The sequence below is a fragment of the Parasteatoda tepidariorum genome, chromosome 5 (genome assembly GCF_043381705.1).
Source record: "Parasteatoda tepidariorum isolate YZ-2023 chromosome 5, CAS_Ptep_4.0, whole genome shotgun sequence".
Taxonomy (NCBI): domain Eukaryota; kingdom Metazoa; phylum Arthropoda; class Arachnida; order Araneae; family Theridiidae; genus Parasteatoda; species Parasteatoda tepidariorum.
This window is the reverse complement of record NC_092208.1, coordinates 23,529,641-23,548,831: the sequence shown is the minus strand read 5'-3', so window position 1 is coordinate 23,548,831 and position 19,191 is coordinate 23,529,641. Positions and strand designations below refer to the sequence as shown.

General features: G+C 32.3%; 1 protein-coding gene across 1 annotated transcript; it reads left to right on the top strand.

The window, feature by feature from the left end:
- Positions 1–10,752: 10,752 nt before the first annotated feature.
- On the top strand, positions 10,753–11,463 carry LOC107451292 (uncharacterized). Its single transcript, XM_016067345.3, has one exon. It carries the CDS (start codon positions 10,753–10,755, stop codon positions 11,461–11,463), a length of 711 nt encoding a protein of 236 aa, XP_015922831.2.
- Positions 11,464–19,191: the final 7,728 nt, after the last annotated feature.

The following is a 19,191-nucleotide window of genomic DNA, read 5'->3' as shown; positions in this document are numbered from 1 at the left end:
CCTCCCTCGTTCAAACTCCGTAAGTTGCTTGAATTTCTTATTCTTCCGTCGTGGAGGCATACTCAGGTCTCACTAAACGTTTGCCACTAACAAATAATCATAGACTATTTTCAACGTCCCGCTACAGCACTTTATTTATACGCTTTCAGCATCAATTCAGAGGGCGCTGCGCGCGCCACGCACGCGCGATGGCTCTGAAACTTTATTAATTTGCATAATATCCTATAATTGACATTTGCTGCGAATTTCATTTGATTCTGATGATTCCTTCATGGTGTTGCATTTTCTACAAACAGCAGTTTATATTTTATTGTTAATTTCATCAATCATTACCAAATCGTTACGATAATAATTAATAAGATTTTTGAGTTCTCATGGAGCCAGAAACTTGGTAAAATTTACCAACCTCTGCTAGTTTTAACCATATCTTACTACTCAGTGTATTAAATTTCCCCCGTTTATGTCTGACTATTTTAAACCGGACTATTTCGAATTTAATAGAACTAATTACAACACCAGGTTTGTACAGATCGAAAAGTTCTTGAAGTTTTCATTTGAATAACAAGTTCGTTTCCTTGTTCCTGTTCGAACCAATTACGTATTTTGCCGAAAAGAGGGTGTTGTGTATCAATTTTATTTTCTATTCTATTTCCTCCATTATTATTTCCTTAACGTAATAGCAGATTATTGCAGCAGCATAATCTGTATCTGAAAATTGTTGAATTCTCTTCTTAAAGTATCTCCAACTTGTTTCGAATAAAAATAAAATTATTAAATCGAAAAAACCCCACAAAGTAAAAGTTTTTTATGTCATTTGAATTCCGACTGAACTATATACGGATTTATTGCACTTTTTCAGAATCATTGTATAAAGTTATTTTGCACAATTTTATATTCACAAAATAACTCAGGACAACTCATGACTGCTACGCATTTGGACACGTGCTCTGCACTAAAAGACTTTGACTGTATTATTAAGAAGTACTGGAGAGCTAGAAGCCTAATGACCTAGTAGTCAATGGCTGTCATTCTATTATAATAATAGTATTCACAAAATTTGCTACTGTAATGTTAGCATAAGTTCACAGTGCAGAAAAGTTAAACATTTATATAAAAATGGGGGCAACATATTATATACAGAAATAGGACACCTCGCTTAAAAATATCTGTCGCAGTTTATTATTGTTTATTAAAATATTTTTTTAAAAATATCTTCTCACTTCTTGATTATATTTCATTTAAACTAAATTCTTTGTCTTTCAACAATGCCTTATATGGCCCAGTCGTCTTTTCAAAGAAAAACTGTTCTATTTCTTCAACTTTAAATATCGTCATTCTATAGCTGCATTTTAGATGCTTCTCATGAAATTTTGACTGCTAACGAAACAAAAAAGAGTTCATCATTGGCTACAAATGGCCCAGGTAATCCTATTTTGACAAAAAATAACATTTCACTGAAGAAAATTTGAAAATTGCAATCGATTAAATATTGATTTCTACTCGCCTAACTTCTCGGTAGCAGATGTCGCCAAAACAAATTCCTCTCACAGCACTTTTCTTTGCCAAGATGTCAACAGACGAAAATACTGTTTTGAATGCCTTGAATTTGCAACGACTGACTCATTTAACTGTCACCCAAATAAAGTCAGATTTGCGTTTCGAAAATCTTTCGCTCAGGGGAAATAAAAATGACATAATATCGCGTATAGTTAATGCTAATATTAATAGAACAGATGATGGAACTTTAGACGAACTTTTAACTCTTCCCGTACAATTGCCAAATGATGACAACGCACAATATTCCGAAGAAAACTGGTTCGATAACACAAAATTATTGACTAAAATTGAATTACTTCAGAAACAAGTGGATCTTTTAAGCAGTCAACATATTCCTCAACGTACCCCTTCACTTCCTCTCTCACATCAAATTCTAATATTGCTGCAATTCTCGCTACATTTTCACACATCTGCACACATCTTTGAAAGCAAAAGTAATGGAGTAAAGATATTTATATGTCTAGAAGAACCATAAAAAACGTCATTCTATCATTCACGGCAATGATGCGTAAATAATGTTGGTAATATGTTAACTGATATTAAAAAAAATCTATGTACTAAAAAGAAAAATGGCTATAAAATATCGGATCAATTAGAAATTTTAAATAGGGTCTATATTGACATAGACAGTTTTAATAAGAATTTTACAACGGGTTTTCGTTGTTTTAGAAAATATTTTTTTCAGTGGTATCAAACATAGTGTATTAATATTTTAATGAATTAAAGAAAAGAACTTTAAATGAAGTCGGCTCAATATTAATTATTAGACAAACTCGACTCAAAATCAATTATTAGACAAACAAGCAAGTCAACCTGTTATCATCCAAATTGCATCCAATAATGATATCACAAATTCTATTTCAATATTTAAAGGAAATGCCATTGACAATGCTTCTGAATGGATAAAAGAAGTAGATATAGTTTAAAAGTGTGCCGCTTAGTGTAAAAGTGTGCCGCTTCACTTNTTTCTTCTAAAAGTTGTTTCTTACAATAGTTGCGACACTGTGTAATTGGTCTGATGATCTTCAACTAACTAATGCTATTTCTCGCCTAGCTGGATCTGCAAAAAATTGGCAAATGACACGAGATAAAATTTATAATGACTGGATAGCATGGAAAACTGCCCTCTATGTCAGATTTAAAAGGCACATTACAATGCAAGATTTTTTAGCTCATCAGAGCTCTCGCAAAAAATAATAATTAAAGTTTAGTTGATTATATTTATGCTAAGGAAAATGCTTCTTGAAAAAGCTCAGTTTACTACAACACAAACTGATCGCTTTTCTATGATAATTGGTGATATCATAAAAGAAAAATGGCGGATTGCCTTAGCTACTCAGGATTTAATTCATTTCGAAGAGTTAATTGATAGAGCTACCGCACTTGATGCAGATGGAAGTTCCCGACAAGAAAATATGTCACGCCAATCAACTAACAACTTATTTTCAGTAACGAAATCTCAGTAAAAAACTTTCAATTTGCACGTTGAACCACAACGCAAATATAGTCCTACTACTGACAATGTACGAGATATTACTTTCTGGAGAAGTGGACAAAAAGGTCCTGCTTCTTTCATGCGCAGTTTACCTCCCCCTTAACGAAATTCACCTACAACTCAATCAAGAAATTCATCACGATCAGTTCAAGAATCCAACAAGCAACTGAAAACTCTGTTCCCGTCTACTAGATACTCAATTAGTTCTAGTAACAATGAACCACGCTGCGCCACCAGTTTAAATTATCCGAATTCTCATCTCAACACAAACCGCAACCTCCCACTTGCAAGATCTGGGCGTGCAAATGAAGATGATCATTCAATAAATTGTATTAAATGTTGAATTGAATTACCTGTTATCATTAATAACAAAAAGAAGTTCAAGTCCTCTGTGATCCGTGTGCAGACGTTACTATTATTCAAAATTCTTTCTGTTAATCCTGTTAATAAAATCCTGTTAATACCGTTATTCACCCACGGTCTGATGGATATTTTCAAGTCGTCGATCCTTTAATAAACCTTATTGGATGGATTTATTTAAGCATCAAGGTTGGAAACATGGATAATCTAATGACCAAGGTTGGAATTTGTTCCCAACTTCCATTTTCGTTCATTTTGGGATTTGAATGGCTACACCAAGTGCAAGCTAGATGCACTTACGACTCTAACGGTTCATTATGCATTTCTACTCCATCTGTACTCCATTTATAGAAATGTATTCATTCATCGAAACCTAGCATTAACTGCGTTGCTTGCAGTGAACTCTCAGTACCATCATGATGTTGCTGTTAAACTAAGTAAACATCCTCCTCAAATTGAACTGATTCCAAAATCTGCAGGACTATTTGAGTTTCTGCATTCAGAACTTGATGCTGTAATTGGACAATTTTCAGACAGATTTTATTCTGATGATTACAATATTGGACTATGTCCTTATGTGGAATTTAAAATAGAATTGCAACATGGCAAGTGTATTCGTTGTCGACCATATTGCATTACAGAACCAGATCACCAGTTTTTGAACACTCAAATTCAAAAATGGTTGAAACAAGGAATTTGTCGTCCTTCTAACTCACCTTACTCTGCCATTGCTTTCATCCTTCAGCAGCCCTACCATGAAAGCACTCCAAGACTACGAGTTGTAGATTTCTCAGGCACTATCAACACCATCACCAAGATTGATTCGCACCCAATCGACAAGATGGAAGATGTTATTAAACAAACCGTAAGAAAACGCTTTAATTTTAAAATTGATGTAAAATCAGTATGGGAAATGTTTCGCATTTAACACCAATCGCGTCAGAGAATCTGACATCTACAAAACTGGTTTTGTAACCGCTGACGGACATTACAAATTTCTTCGAATGCCATTTGGTGTCATTAACTAATTAAATTTCAATTTGTGGCTTTTAATGATTGGACTTAATTTTTGAAAACTTACTAAAAATATATATAATAGGAGGTAAAAATGGAAATTAGAAAAAAATTGAAGCACTTAATGCATTTTTAATGTATTCTTTCTTTGACAATAGGTGTTTTTACCTTCTTTTAAAGCTTTCTCAAAAGCGTGTTTCAAATTAAAGCGAGATCTATATAAGCTTACCAGCGTCAGTAACTTACTTCCCGTAATATAAAAGGTTATTGGCATCATGTAATAAAAAATATAAAGATAAAACTGATCGATTAAGATAAAAATCACTGATTAATTATTAAAATGAATTATTTCTGAGTTTTAAAAAGAGATAGTTTCAGTTTTCCTGCTCCAAATTTTGTTTTTACTAAAGGTAAACATTTTGTTTTTAATACTTAAGAAAGTTTTTAGTTTTGTTAAGATCCCTTAGAAATCCTGAATTCAGCTTGAAAAATTAAGTTCTGAGAATTTGAAGTATATTAATTTATTTAGATTTTAAATTTGTATTTTTGAATTTTTATAATTTTTTTTAATTTAGGTCAATTTCAAAATTTATTAAAATGTATTATTGTAACATCCATCTTAAAATCTGGTAATGTTTCATAAATTTATAGATCGATTTCAGTTCTGCCTGCATTCTCTAAATAAATCGAAAAATTAATATCAGATCGAGTATGATTTTTTGTATTCAATAAATTTCTTTTTGCTGATAACTGGTTTGTTTTTTTTTTTAAAAATAGATGATACACCACAAATGCATTTTTAAAACTTACATATTTCATTAACTCAAGCATTATTAGTAATAAGCATTCTAAAATTTAAAGCATTCATTTTTAATCAAAAAATAAATTTTTCTGTTCTACAATTTTCCTGTTCATCCTTAATAACATTTTTGGATATAAACACACTTAAGCTACAAGTTGAATTAGATTTAGTTACAATAAATACTTGTTTTTTATCAAATAATACAGATTTAAATTTAAACAAGACCATATACATATATTTCAGCTTAACGAATATAAATTTTAAGATTGAACCTAAATTTTACTCAAATGAATGCAAACTGTTCTTGTTAATGAATGCAAACTGTTCTTGCATTTTCAAACTGCTCTTGTTTTTCCTTACAATTTGTAAATACAAAACCAAGGTGACTCAGGAGATAGAGAACTCACCTCCCAATGAGGTGACCCGGAAACGAATCCCGGCGCTGGCTGGTTGATACGAATTCTGTGCCAAGCACAGTGTTAACGAAAAGATATCCTCAGTGGTAGACGGATCATGGGTTAGAGTCCCTTTGCCATCTGGCTAACCGTGGGAGGTTTTTGCGGTTTTCCTCACTATAACGTAAATGTGGGTTAGTTCCATAAAAAACCCTCCACGAAGGCAAGTTTCTCTCAATACTAGATCCAGGAGTTTCCTTGTCTTCACGATTAGGTTCAAAATTGCAAGGCTTTGGAGTTTAACTCCAGTAGTAGTAAATTCAAAGTTGGGTCGGCTGTTTAATGACTATTATGAAGTAAAACCTGTAAATACCATTAAATACATTGGTTTGTATATTGATTTAATTTCAAATTTAAAGAATTTCTCAATGAAATTTCTATTAAACTAAGCTTTGTTCTTTATAAATTTTCTTTTGCCTAAAATAGGAAACTTTTAATGATTTCTTATTGCTCTTTATTATTCTAGGTTTTATTCTGTTAGTAACTATATTTTAGTTTGAAGGAGTGACTTTTAAACAAAAAAGAAGAGCAGTTCTTGAACAAATTTTTTATTTATTTACAAGTTCCATGTTGTAAGGGTGGAACCCTTCAAAAATTTTAAAAGTTAAACATTAANCCTCTAAAATTACCTACTTTACTAGACTTCGTCTTGGCGAATAACTAAATATCAAAAGAGGCAAGGCACATAAATGTTAGAGGAATAAAAAGTTTTCTATTTCAAAAATAGCTTCAAAATTGAAATTTTTTTTCCTTTTTAAATTACTGATTTTACTTGACTTTATTTTTGTGAGTGTCTAAATTTCAGGAGGGGCGAAACGCATCGTTTGCCCGGTCATCTAAATTTTAGAGGGGCCCTCTGCCTCCCCCTGGTTGGCACGCCACTGGGTCTGACGCAATCAACTACATGCAGCTGTGGCCTTTCCCCTTCTCTGCAAAGCGTGTTTGTTCTTTTAAGAAGGGGAAATATTTTGTGAAAAGGTGTTTTGCCGTTTTTTACCCTTCCCTTTATGTTATAGTGGGTACGCAATTACAAAAAAGACAATTTTCATCAACTCTATCTTAACACAATTTCTTTCTTACATATATATAATTAGAGTGCTTTATAGAAAAAAAAAGTCTCTTCATATGGGGCCCCCTTGACCGTCGGGGCCCCGGGGCGGTGCCCCGGCTGCCCCGGCGTAGTTACGGCCCTGTTCTATTGCTTTCAATTCATTTACAATCATCCTGCCCCAAGTATTTTTAGGTCTTCCTCTTTTTCTATTGCCCAGAGTGTTCCAATCAAAAACTTGTTCTTCGTAAATCTGAAAAATTTAGAGTAAAACATGAAGTTTTTTCATGTGATTTTCATTGCAGTGCCGTGCCTCAGATCCACATATTAGGACAAATTTAACATTAATATTGAAAATTCTAATTTTTGTTGAATTTGTCATGTTTTTGTTTTTCTAGAACTTATTGAGAATAGCGTGACTGCTTTGGGGAATTGTTTTATCTGTTTAGTATATCGCTAACAGTTCCTCCTTTGTTGTTGATTATACTTCCAAGATACATAAAACTGTTTACCCCCTCTAGTTTATTATTTTCCAATAGTAAATTTAATTATCTAGGATTAATCTTCAAAATTTTAGTTTTATTTTGGTTGACAATAATCCCTATTTATCTTTGCCTCCACGTTTAAAATGCTTGTGTTTGTTTGCATGGCTTGAAGGGTGTTTGTTAGTAAATATAAGTCATTTTCAAAATCAAGATCAGAAAGATATTCATCAAGATTTCATTTCATACCCTTTTTATTCTCTGATACTCTCGTCATAATCCAGTCAATAACTATTAAAAATATTGTTGGAGAAAGTATACAGGCCTATCTAACATCACCAACAATCAGAATCCCTCAAGGTTTAGGGTTGATTATAATCTACACGTATACATTTTTAATACTTAAGAATTTTCATTTTCAATTTCTTTTTAATTGAATTTCTCTTCTTTTATGAAACTATCTGTGCATTAAATTTTGAAGTTTACATTTTTTGTTTTTGCTTATGCATCGTTTATGTATGTTTAAAAATGGTAATATCAAGTTAATATAAAGCACCGCAAGTACTGCCACTTGGTGGCCGAGCCAATTATTTTTAAATAGAAAATTATGAAATTTAAATAAAATTTGTTGTTTGTTTGTTAGCAATAATTCTTAAAAGAAAATGAGGTTCAGTTTTTTTAATAAAAATAAAATAATAAATGTTAAATATGCTGATGTTATCTGTTTACTATCCTTTTATTAAACGTGATGATTCAAGTTAAAAAATAAGTACTTGTGCATTTGTTCTATCTTTCATCGTAGTAAACTATGGAACGCATCACGTTATTAAATGTTTCTGTTGGGCTTTTATGCGAAGGCATATGCAGAGTAATATATAAATAACTTCTTATGATAGAAAATGACAATTTACAATTTGCTTATTAGCAATAAAAGGAAAACAATTTACCACAACAGAAGAAGCTTTTTTTATAATCTTGATTCCATTATTGTATTATTGCCTTGCCTCTCACTGAATTAACATAAAGTAAAATAAATCATGCTTATGTCTACCCTACATTACTCTCATACCAAGTAACAATGTTATCATAAATTTTTAACATTCACTTCCGCATTATACCTGGAAGATAATTTTATAAGTCTGCTAAAACGAGATACTTTCTGGTTTTTGGTAGGCTCATTAGTATTTTGTTTTAATTTTGAATCATCTGTAGAGGGTTGTTCAATGTTTTTATCTAATGGAGAGTTGTTTGCTACGTTTAAAAAATAAGCTGGTTTTAGTCTATAAATTAAAGCACTGTCATCTTTTCCTTTAATTTTGATTATGAAATATTTTTCATATCTTCTTAACACCGGATTTGGTCCTTGGTAGGCCACTGGATATGCTCCTAGGTTCAAGGCTTTTTTTACTCTATCTAGTCTGATGAATACAGGTAAACACGATAGAAGATCGTTGTTTATGAAAATATTTTGCTTTATATTTTGTCTTGTTTTAACTGGATTTAAGGATTTCATCTGATTTTGTAGAGCTTTTGCAAGCGATTATGCTGAGAAGGGATATTTGGAAGGCTCAAAAAATTCTTCTGGAATTTTTATTGTTTTACCATATACCATTTGTGATATTGAACAGTTTGAATATTTTCCTCGACCAGATCTCAAACCAAGAAGAACAGTTATGAGAGTTTCACCCCATTTTCTTGAATTATGAGCCTTAATTGTACATTTTAGGGTTCTGTGTTGTCTCTTTACTTTACCATTGCAGGCTAGATGATAGGCAGTGGAATGTTGACTTTTTGTGCCGCATAATATTCAAAGGTTCTTAAAGAGTTCGTAAGAGAATTGAGTTCCTCTATCAGTTATTACCTTATATGGCACACCAAATCTTGCTATCCATTGCTCATAGAATGTCTTGGCTACTGTTTCTGTTTCAATATCCTGAATTGAAATGGTTTCTAACCAAGATGTATATCTATCAGTACAAGTCAGGGAATATGTTTTTCCATTTGAAGGTGGAAAAAGTCCAATTAATCTATATGAACTACATCAAATCTCTCGTCTGGTTGTTGAAATTCAGCAAATTGTGATTTAGTGTGTCTGTTAATTTTGGGTTTTTGGCAATTTACATGACTTTGTCCATTTCTGTAAATCTTTTTTAATATTGGTCCATATAAATCGAGATGTTAATTCTTTTACAGTTGATTTGACTCCTGGATGCGCCTCTCTATGTATTTGCTCAAGCACATCATGACGATAAAATTTAGGCACGTATGGTCTGATATTGGTGGTTGAAGTATCACACCATAAAAATTTTCCATTACTTAAGAGATACTTTGAAATTTTAAATAAGGGTTCGTAAGCAAACTTTGCAGCTCTGGATCATCAGTTTGCGATTCGGCTATAATTTCTTTCATCTATTACAGATATCTCTCCTATTCTAGATAACGTATCCACAACGATATTATTTTAACTTTTAACACTTAGAATAGATGTGGAAAATAGAGAAACATATTATAAATGTTTAAGTTCTCTTGGAGATGCTTTTTCTTTTTTTTTGTTTGAATGCAAATATTAAAGGCTTATGATCTGTAAAAATATTAAACTTCCTTCCTTCTAGCAAATGCTTGAAATATTTAATTGATAAATAAATTCCGAGTAACTCTCGATAGTAAGTACTATAACTTCTTTCGGTAGTATTTAATTTTCTAGAATAAAAACCTATTGGTTTCCAACTATCGCTTTCGTATTGTTGGAGTATTGCACATATCGCCAAATCTGAAGCATCTGTAAATAAAGACAGAGGTTGTGGCGAATAAAATCATCGCCAAGCCGAAACATTAATAATACAACCCTAGAGCAGGAGGCAAAACGTCATGAGCTGTGTGGCAGCGTTCTGGGATAGAATTATGAATAAAGTTTTGTTTCATTAAAAGAATGTTATCTTTTCCTTTTGGGAGCAAAATGCTCATATTTTTAACCCTTTGGATGATCTATATGGTTAATCAACTAATTATACCATAATGGTGACCTCGAACATAACACGCATGAAGATTGATTGAAATTTGAAATCGAAAGTAAGCTGTAGATTGTTGTTCCAGAAGCATGAAAAAAATTTGTTTTTTCAAAAGGACTGTTCTACATCATGCAAATTGAAAAGAAACTACAAACGACTGTGTCTAAATACAGATAAGTGCTACTGGATCATTATTTAATTAGTCAAATTATTTTTAAACTTAAAAAACTTTAGATAACAGTATTGTTTTAAATGTTACATTGTTCTAAATGTTGAGTAATATGTTCTTAACGGTTAAGAATGTCAATTCATTTATTTTTATTCATTTTCTTAGTGAATATAATATTTTATTTGATTAAGTAACGTTATATATATTTTTAGTTTGAAATTCATCGTTTTTATTTTAATGTCAGTTAAATCATTATAAACAAATATTTAGTAATTTGTTTTTGAAGACCTTGCACAATAACTGAAGTTTCGGCTGTTCAAATTCCTGTTTACAACAGATCAGACCCTGCCTTATCGTTTGTTATGTGCGAAAGCACATTTCCTTTAGCAAAACCAAAAGGAATTACAGAGCCTATAACGAAATATAATTATGTAGTTTCGAATCTTCCTCCCGATGTAGCTTCCTTAATTCGTGATATTCTTATGAAACCCGATGCAATTGACCCATACGAAAAACTAAAGGAAGAGCTTATAAAGCGTTCCGAAGATTCTTCCCAGCAAGAGATTCGACAACTTTTATCGGGTGAAGAATTGGGTTCTAGAAAGCCTTCTGATTTATTACGTTCGATGAAGCGCCGTGCTCAATCGCTTAAAGTTCCAAATGAACTTATGCTGGAATTGTTTTTACAGCGATTGCCGTCATCCGTTCAATCAATATTAGCAGTAGTTTCTTTTATAACTCTGGACAAAGCGGCTGAAATTTCGGATCGAAATTTAGAAGTTACCCCTTCCCCAGTCGAAACTTTTGCTATTTCTGGTTCTAATGGACAGTCAAGTGAAGATAGAATATTTCGCGAAATCGAAAAAATAAATAAAAGCATTGATTGCCTTTCATTTCGAGGTAGATCACCTTTTCAAAGAAACGGCAGTAATCCTCCTAATAGATCTCGATCCAACTCTCAGTATCGAAATTCAGAACATTGCTGGTATCATCAACGTTTCGGAAAAAGATGTAAGCCAGAAAAATGTGTTCAACCTTGCGCTTGGCAGGGAAACGAAACCAGCAAAGAGTAGAGGCGACTTATTGTTTGCCGCAAATTTCACGTCGCCAGTCCATTAGAGACCGAAAAACAAATGTTTCCTTTTTGGTAGACACAGGCAGTGACGTTTCTATTTTGTGTGCAAATAATTTTCAAAAACGTAACCCACCCTAACAGACACTTATTGCAGCAAATTCCTCAACAATTAATGCTTATGCTCAACAAACTTTAAATTTAGATTTCGGGTTAAGAAGGCAGTTAAATTGGACATTTTTAGTTGCCAATGTAAATACACCAATTCTAGGAGCCGATTTTCTCCATAATTTTGAATTGATGCCTGACCTTAGAAATAAATGTATTCGAGACTTAAAAACTAAGTTAAAAACTCCTGGTCATTTAAAGCAAACAGAACTGCATACTGTTAAAAAAATTTCTGAAGATAATAAATATTTTGACCTCCTGAAAGAATATCCATCTATAACAAAATTACCTGATCCCAATAAACCTGTCAAACATAATACTGTACATTACATATTAACTAAAGGACCTCCGGTAGTGGCAAAGCTCCTGATAGGCTAAAAATCGCCAAATCTGAATTTGAAAACATGATGCAGTTAGGGCATATCAGACCATCTAGTAGCAACTATACTTCACCTCTTCATATGATACCTAAAAAAGGATCATTAGAATGGAGACCAGTGGGTGATTACCGTGCTTTGAATGCACAAACAGTTAAAGACAAATACCCAGTTCCTTGTATCGCTGATATTACTGCAAATTTACGTGGTTCTAAGATATTTAGTCGAATCGACCTTGTCAAAGCCTATCATCAGATTCCCATAAATCCTGGAGACGTTCACAAGACTGCCATATGCACCCCATTTGGCTTGTACGAGAGTTTGAGGATGCAATTTGGGCTATGCAATGCCAGTGCTACTTTTCAAAGGTTTATCGATGAAGTCACTCGTGGCCTAATAAACGTTTATGCTTTTGTAGACGATATTCTTATTGCATCAAAAGATCTAGATGAGCACTTCAAGCATTTAAAAGCTTTATTCTCTAGATTAGAGGAATATGGTCTTTGCATAAACGTTTCTAAATGTATTTTTGGCCTATCATCAGTTGATTTTTTAGGTTTTAACCTTTCTGAAAAAGGAATTGAACCCCTCCCTGATAAAGTTAAGTGTATAACTGATTTTCCTAAGCCCTCTACTCTCACTAAACTCCGTCAATTTTTAGGATTGCTTAATTTTTACCGATGTTTTATACCAAGAGCCGCCCATATACTTGCTCCTTTAGTTCAATTTTCAGAAGGGCATAAAAACAGAAAAAAGTCTCGTTCCAAAGGTCACGATTCTTCCGAACCTCTTAAATGGAACGAAAACAGTGAAAATTCTTTTATTGCCGCTAAAAACGCTATTGCTCAAGCAACGCTTTTGAGACACCCCATTTCTGGAGCTGAAATAAGTATTTGGGTAGATGCATCAAATGTCGCAGTTGGTGGCGCTTTAATGCAACTTTCGCAAAATAAATGGGAACCTATAGCTTTTTACTCTACTAAATTAAATAAAAGTCAGCGCAATTGGTCAACATATGACAGGGAATTATTTGCTATATACTCCGCGATTAAGAAATTCCGTCACATGATAGAGGGGAGAAAATTTCAAATCTATACAGATCAAAAACCCTTAATATTTGCCTTTAAACAAAATCCTAACAAATGTTCACCTCGGCAAGTATGACATTTAGATTTCATTTCCCAATACTCTACAGATATCCGTCATGTGCACGGTCTTCAAAACGTAGTCGCGGACGCTTTATCTAGAATTGAAATTGATTCTATTACCAAAGCAACGTTTTTAGATTTTAAGAAATTTGCTGAAACACAAAAAAATGATCCAGAGCTACTTAAATATCTCAATAATCAAACAACTTCTCTGAAACTTGAATTAAAACCATGTCATATTTCTGATGATGACTTAATATGTGATACATCAACCGGCCAGCCAAGACCATTTGTGCCAGAGTCATATCGAAAAATCATATTTGATCACCTACACAGTATATCTCATCCTGGTATTCTCGCCACTACCAAATTAATCTCATCTAGATTTGTATGGCCATTCATGAAACGACAAATAAAAGACTGGGTTAAGTGTTGCGAACCTTGCCAACGCTCAAAAGTCCAAAGGCATACTAAAACACCTCTTGGAACATTTTCACTTCCTGATGGACGCTTTTCCCATGTCCATCTGGACATTGTTGGACCTCTACCTCCCTCTGGTAGTTTCAATTACATTTTGACAATGATTGACAGATTTACCAGATGGTCGGAGGCCATACCAATTCCTGACCAAAAAGCAGAAACCATCTGCAAATTTTTCTTTAATGCATGGATTAGCAGATTTGGTTGTCCTTCCATAGTGACAACCGATCGAGGTGCACAGTTTGAATCGGAGTTGTTCAGAGCGTTTTCAGACTTATTGGGGACGACTAAAATACGGACTACAGCATATCATCCGATTTCAAACGGAATAGTGGAACGGTTCCACAGACATCTAAAATCTGCAATAAAAGCACATGAAAATGACCGGTGGCATGAAACCATTCCAGTGGTCCTATTGGGGATAAGAACAGCCATTAAAGAAGACTTAAATTCTTCTCCAGCTGAACTAATATATGGTTCTCCTTTACGCCTGCCATGTGAGATATTTGAAAATACAAAACCAACAACATCCAGTCATGAATTCATTTCAAAATTACGAGATCACATGCAGCAAATACTACCAATTGCCACAACAGCACATTGCAACGAAAAATTTTACGTACATCCCGATTTGAAAACTTGTGCACATATTTATCTTCGTGCCGATAATGTAATACCTCCATTGCGTCAGCCTTACTCCGGTCCTCATAGAGTGATTAATAGAACGAAAAAAACCATTACCATTGAACTGAATGGTCGAAAAACAACGGTTTCTCTTGATCGAGTGAAACCCGCCTTTTATTTAACGGAAACTGCTCTCAAAACACCGTCAAAACCAATTGTACCAAATGAGCCAGCCAAACAACAACCAACTGTTGCACATACAAGATCTGGCAGACATGTCAGATTTCCAAAAAAATTAGAGACATAGATTACTAAATAATTCATTATTGTAGTTTATTTTGTGATATACGTTTAACAGTTGTAAAAAAAAAAAAAAAAAAAAAATAAAAAAANAAAAAAAAAAAAAAAAAAAAAAAAAAAAATATATTATTATTTTTTTTTCTAATTACTGTTATATTTTCTAATTTCTGTTTACCAATTTTATTATTATTATTAGTTATATTCATTATACAATTCTTGCTATATATTCTGCTCTAGTGGTTTTATCGTTTCTTCGGTAACCCTCAGTCACTGGGGGGATACTCTGTGGCGAATAAAATCATCGCCAAGCCGAAACAATAATAATGCAACCATAGAGCAGGAGGCAGAACGTCATGAGCTGTGTGGCAGCGTGCTGGGATAGAATTATGAATAAAGTTTTGTTACATTAAAAGAATGTTATCTTTTCCTTTTGGGAGCAAAATGCTCATATAATTAAACCTTTGGATGATCTAATATGGTTAATCAACTAATTACGCCATAAGGTAATTCAGGATTTGCGTGGGGTAGTAAAGCAACATTTGCTAGATCTTATTTGCATTTTTCAAACCTTTGAATAGCTTCTTCGGTTCAATTAATTTTCCTTCGATCTTTCTTTACTGATCCCTTAAGATATTCATGTGGAATTGCTTGCGTCTTAGCGGCATCTTTCAAAAATCTTCTGTAAAAATTTACCATACCAAGAAACATACGTAATTCATGAATAGTTTCAGGCAATTTGTAATCTAAAACAGCTTTGACTTTTTCAGGAAGTGATTTAGATCTTTCTCTGGTAATCAAGTAACCTAAAAATGTTAACTTTTGAACGTCAAAAGTTGATTTAGACATATTAAGTATGAATCCATATTTTTCTAATCTGTCGAAAACTTCCTTTAAGTGAAATCACATAAGCTAAAGGATTTAATTATTGCTGTTTTTGGTTTATGTATTTCTGCGATTGGAATTTGATAATATGCTTTAAATATATCTATCTTCGAAAATATTACTGGACGTAAAAAAAAAATTGTATACCATACTATTCAAAATTTTTTCTACTATTATGAAATGAAATAATTAAAAAATAAGAAATATTTACTGAAATTTAATTTTGTATGAAAATACTTTTGGATAAATGAATTTTATAATTCTGTGAAGAATTTTTCAATTCGCTAAAAAAGTTCTCGAGATTTAGTGAAATGCGCAAATAAAAGAGTTAACATTATGGGGTCCAAACTTCGGACCGCTCTCCAGGCCAAACTATTGGTACCATATTTCCCAGATTACGGCTATCCCCTATATTTTCGGATAAAAATCCTAGTTCTTTGAAAAAAGGGTTTGTTTATTCAGAAAAAGAATGTTTTTGTGTCTGATTTCGTAACTTAAAATATCGTCTGCAGTAAGTAATTAGCATATTTGAGGCCACTCCCTCGAAACATCAAGAATTAATCTTAGAACGCGAAGATCCGATCATTAGAGGAAAGGTTATTTAGTGTTCTGCTTTTGTTGACGCTTTGTACGCTACAAACAAATGTTAGATGCCAGAATTTTATAAATGATAGATGCGAGAAGAAAATCCCTAGTGAAGTGACAGGGTATGTAACAGAACACCGCTCTTTTAAACTTGGCAGAATGCCAAATGGTTTGCTCGGGGAGTAACTGTGCACCCAATCCGTGTTTAAATCAAATTTGGCAAGGCAAAGGGTAAAATTAAGGTTCGTTCGAAGGAACGAACATGAATAGCGCAAGAGGGGGAAACTGTGAGAAGTAAAACAACCTTTGACCTCTTTCATACTTAACACTTCCCGCAGTGGACTGATCGTTAAGACACGGTTCCTAGCAGATCACCGAAGTCAAGCATCACTGGCTGCGGTCAGTGTGTGGGTGGGTGACCACTTGGATCAGTCTGCGTAGGGACCGAGGGTGTGCGGTATTGGTCCTCGTTAAACTGTGCTACCGTAAAGTGCTCGATTTCGCTCGCAGGTCGTCGGGCTACCGAAGCGGGGGTGCCATCCCCTCCGCAGATGATCAAAATTGTGATGACATGTCTTCGGATCATCCTCCAGAATGTTTCCCAGACCGTCGCCAATAGTCCATTGTGCAGCTCTAGTGCGACGTAAATTAACAACAATAACAACAACATCATACTTAACACATCTGGGCAAAACTTCACTGAAATGGAGCTGAGGCGGTATTTAGAATACATGTAGTAACCTTACTTATCGACGAACTTTATCAGCGACAATAATAAAACTAAGCCGTATGTTCGCCAAAATAAAGCCTTTACTTTCATAAAATCACTCTCAGTATTTTTAGCGAATAAATTATGCAAAATATTTTTTTGTAAGTCATACTGTATTAAATTAGAAAAACAAATTTTAGAGTAGAAATATTGCTTTAAAGCGATATTAAATGGAAAATATTTAAATTAATTGCGCATTTTATTAATCCTAAAATGTTATTTTCTTTAAAAAATGAATATGATGAATCATGAATGTATTAATAGTCTACAGCAATTTTGACTGTATCCATTTCTAAAGAAGAAAATATCTAGTAAGTGCCTACCAAAATGTAACTAAAAAGTGTAAAAATATCAACTGTGAAATTTAGTTGAATTTAATTTAAAATACAAAAGCGAACCTTAGTGTAAAATAAAGGGAAGAATAGATTAGTAATCATGAAATGTAATAGTCCTACTTTTTAAGTAAACATCGCTAAACTTAAAGATTTGTTAAAAAGAATAAAGAAATTACTTATCAACAAGTTCTTTTAGAAAAAAAGGATAAAGAAAAATAAGCGCCAGGAGAAAAAAATTGAGAAATAAAAAGCACAAGAATAAGAAACTGCTTTTAATACTGAAATGCAAAACTGAAACACGAAGTAATGATGATATGTTTGATTTAAAATTTTGATGAATTCAACTGAAAATTCACTTTGGAAACATGAGCTCAGATTAAAAATGTATTTGAATATTTATTAGAATGCAACTAGAAATTACTTATAACTTTATGTACAAAAATTGATTTTGAAATTACAAAAAGTTTTAAAATTCGCTTTTGAGAAAGCTAAACTTTAATTCTCTAGAACTACTTCAAGAATCTAATAAATGCTCTAAATGTATATTTTATATCCAAATACAAATTATATCTTTTTAGCCATTTAGTTTTGAAATGAATTGACATCGAAAAATGACAAAAAAGAGCTATTTTTTAACGATAAAATTGCCGAGTTTTAAAACGGACAAATTGGATATTTTGACTTTTTAAATGTAGTATCATATAGAGAAAATACTATTTAAAGAAAAATTTGATCGAAAGTAGTTAAAATAAATTAAAGTAAAAAACTAAGTTTCTATTGATTCTACTTGAATTGAAGCATTTGCCTTAAAAACAGAATAGATATTTTTTTAATAAATATTATTTATTTAAATTTTTCGAAGAAGATAAAGTTTTCACAATTTTTTAATAAAATTTAATGAATCTTTTTAAAATCAGTTTCTGCTTTTACTTTTTAAATTTATTTAAAAAAATGAAATAAATATTCTAAAAATGATGACAAGAGGGAAAATTCGAAGGAATGTAAAAATTAAGATAGAGTGAAAAACGTAAGAAATAATGGTAAAATTTAAGAGCAAATACTTTAAAATAAAGGAATTCTAATTTTGTTAATAATTTAAATATTAATTTAGTTTTGTTTTTTGTTAATGATTAGACATGCTGTAGAATCATAATATAAGATCAATAATGTAGGATAATTCTTCATTTCGATTAACGAATGTTTAAAAAGCATTTTGTTTGAAATAGTTTTGAAAAAAAGAATTTTTGTTTCCAACTTCATATGAAATAAATAACATTAACTTTTTACTGTAAAATTTCTACCCATATCTTAATTTCAAGAAGAAAAAATTATAATATTCAAACTTATTCAATATTTTTATGTTCAGTAATTTAAAAACGTAAAAAAAATGTTCATTGAGTTAAAGAACTTTATTTAATTTCTGCAATTCGATTGCTATTTCATATTGTAATTGTAACTTTGAAAGTAATATATATTCTACAGGTTTCTTATTATGTTTTTTTTATGTTTCTATGTCTGTTATGTTTAATATGTAAATTATTACTTTCTTAAAAATTACTTATTTAAAACCAACGGTAACAGAATAGAAAGGGAGAAGCTAAGATGGCGGATGACGTGCTTGACACGTTTTATTTGTCTCTTGAAAATCAGTACAATATTATAAACTAAGCCTTACTTTCAAAGTGCAACATGAATACAGAATTGAGGGAATATGACAGGACAACAATGGGTGAGCTAAATACTCTCATTATTAAGACTTTTGAACGTTTACAGTCTTTTAATTATCGCAAAGCATGTGAAGAAAGTGTAAATGCTATTTCTGTGAAACCCACATACGCGGAAGTAGTATCGCCATCTATGAATGAAAATAATAGCTATACGGCTTGCAGCAAAACAACAAACAGCAATCTCGTAGTTAGTGCCGCTTCTGATTTGGAGAATTTTTCTTCCAATGACATTAAAAAATTACTTATGGAAAAAGGTAATCCTAGAGAAATTCCACTGGACGTGAAAAGTATCAAAACTATCTCTAATAATAGAGTCTTAGTACAGTGTTGTTCT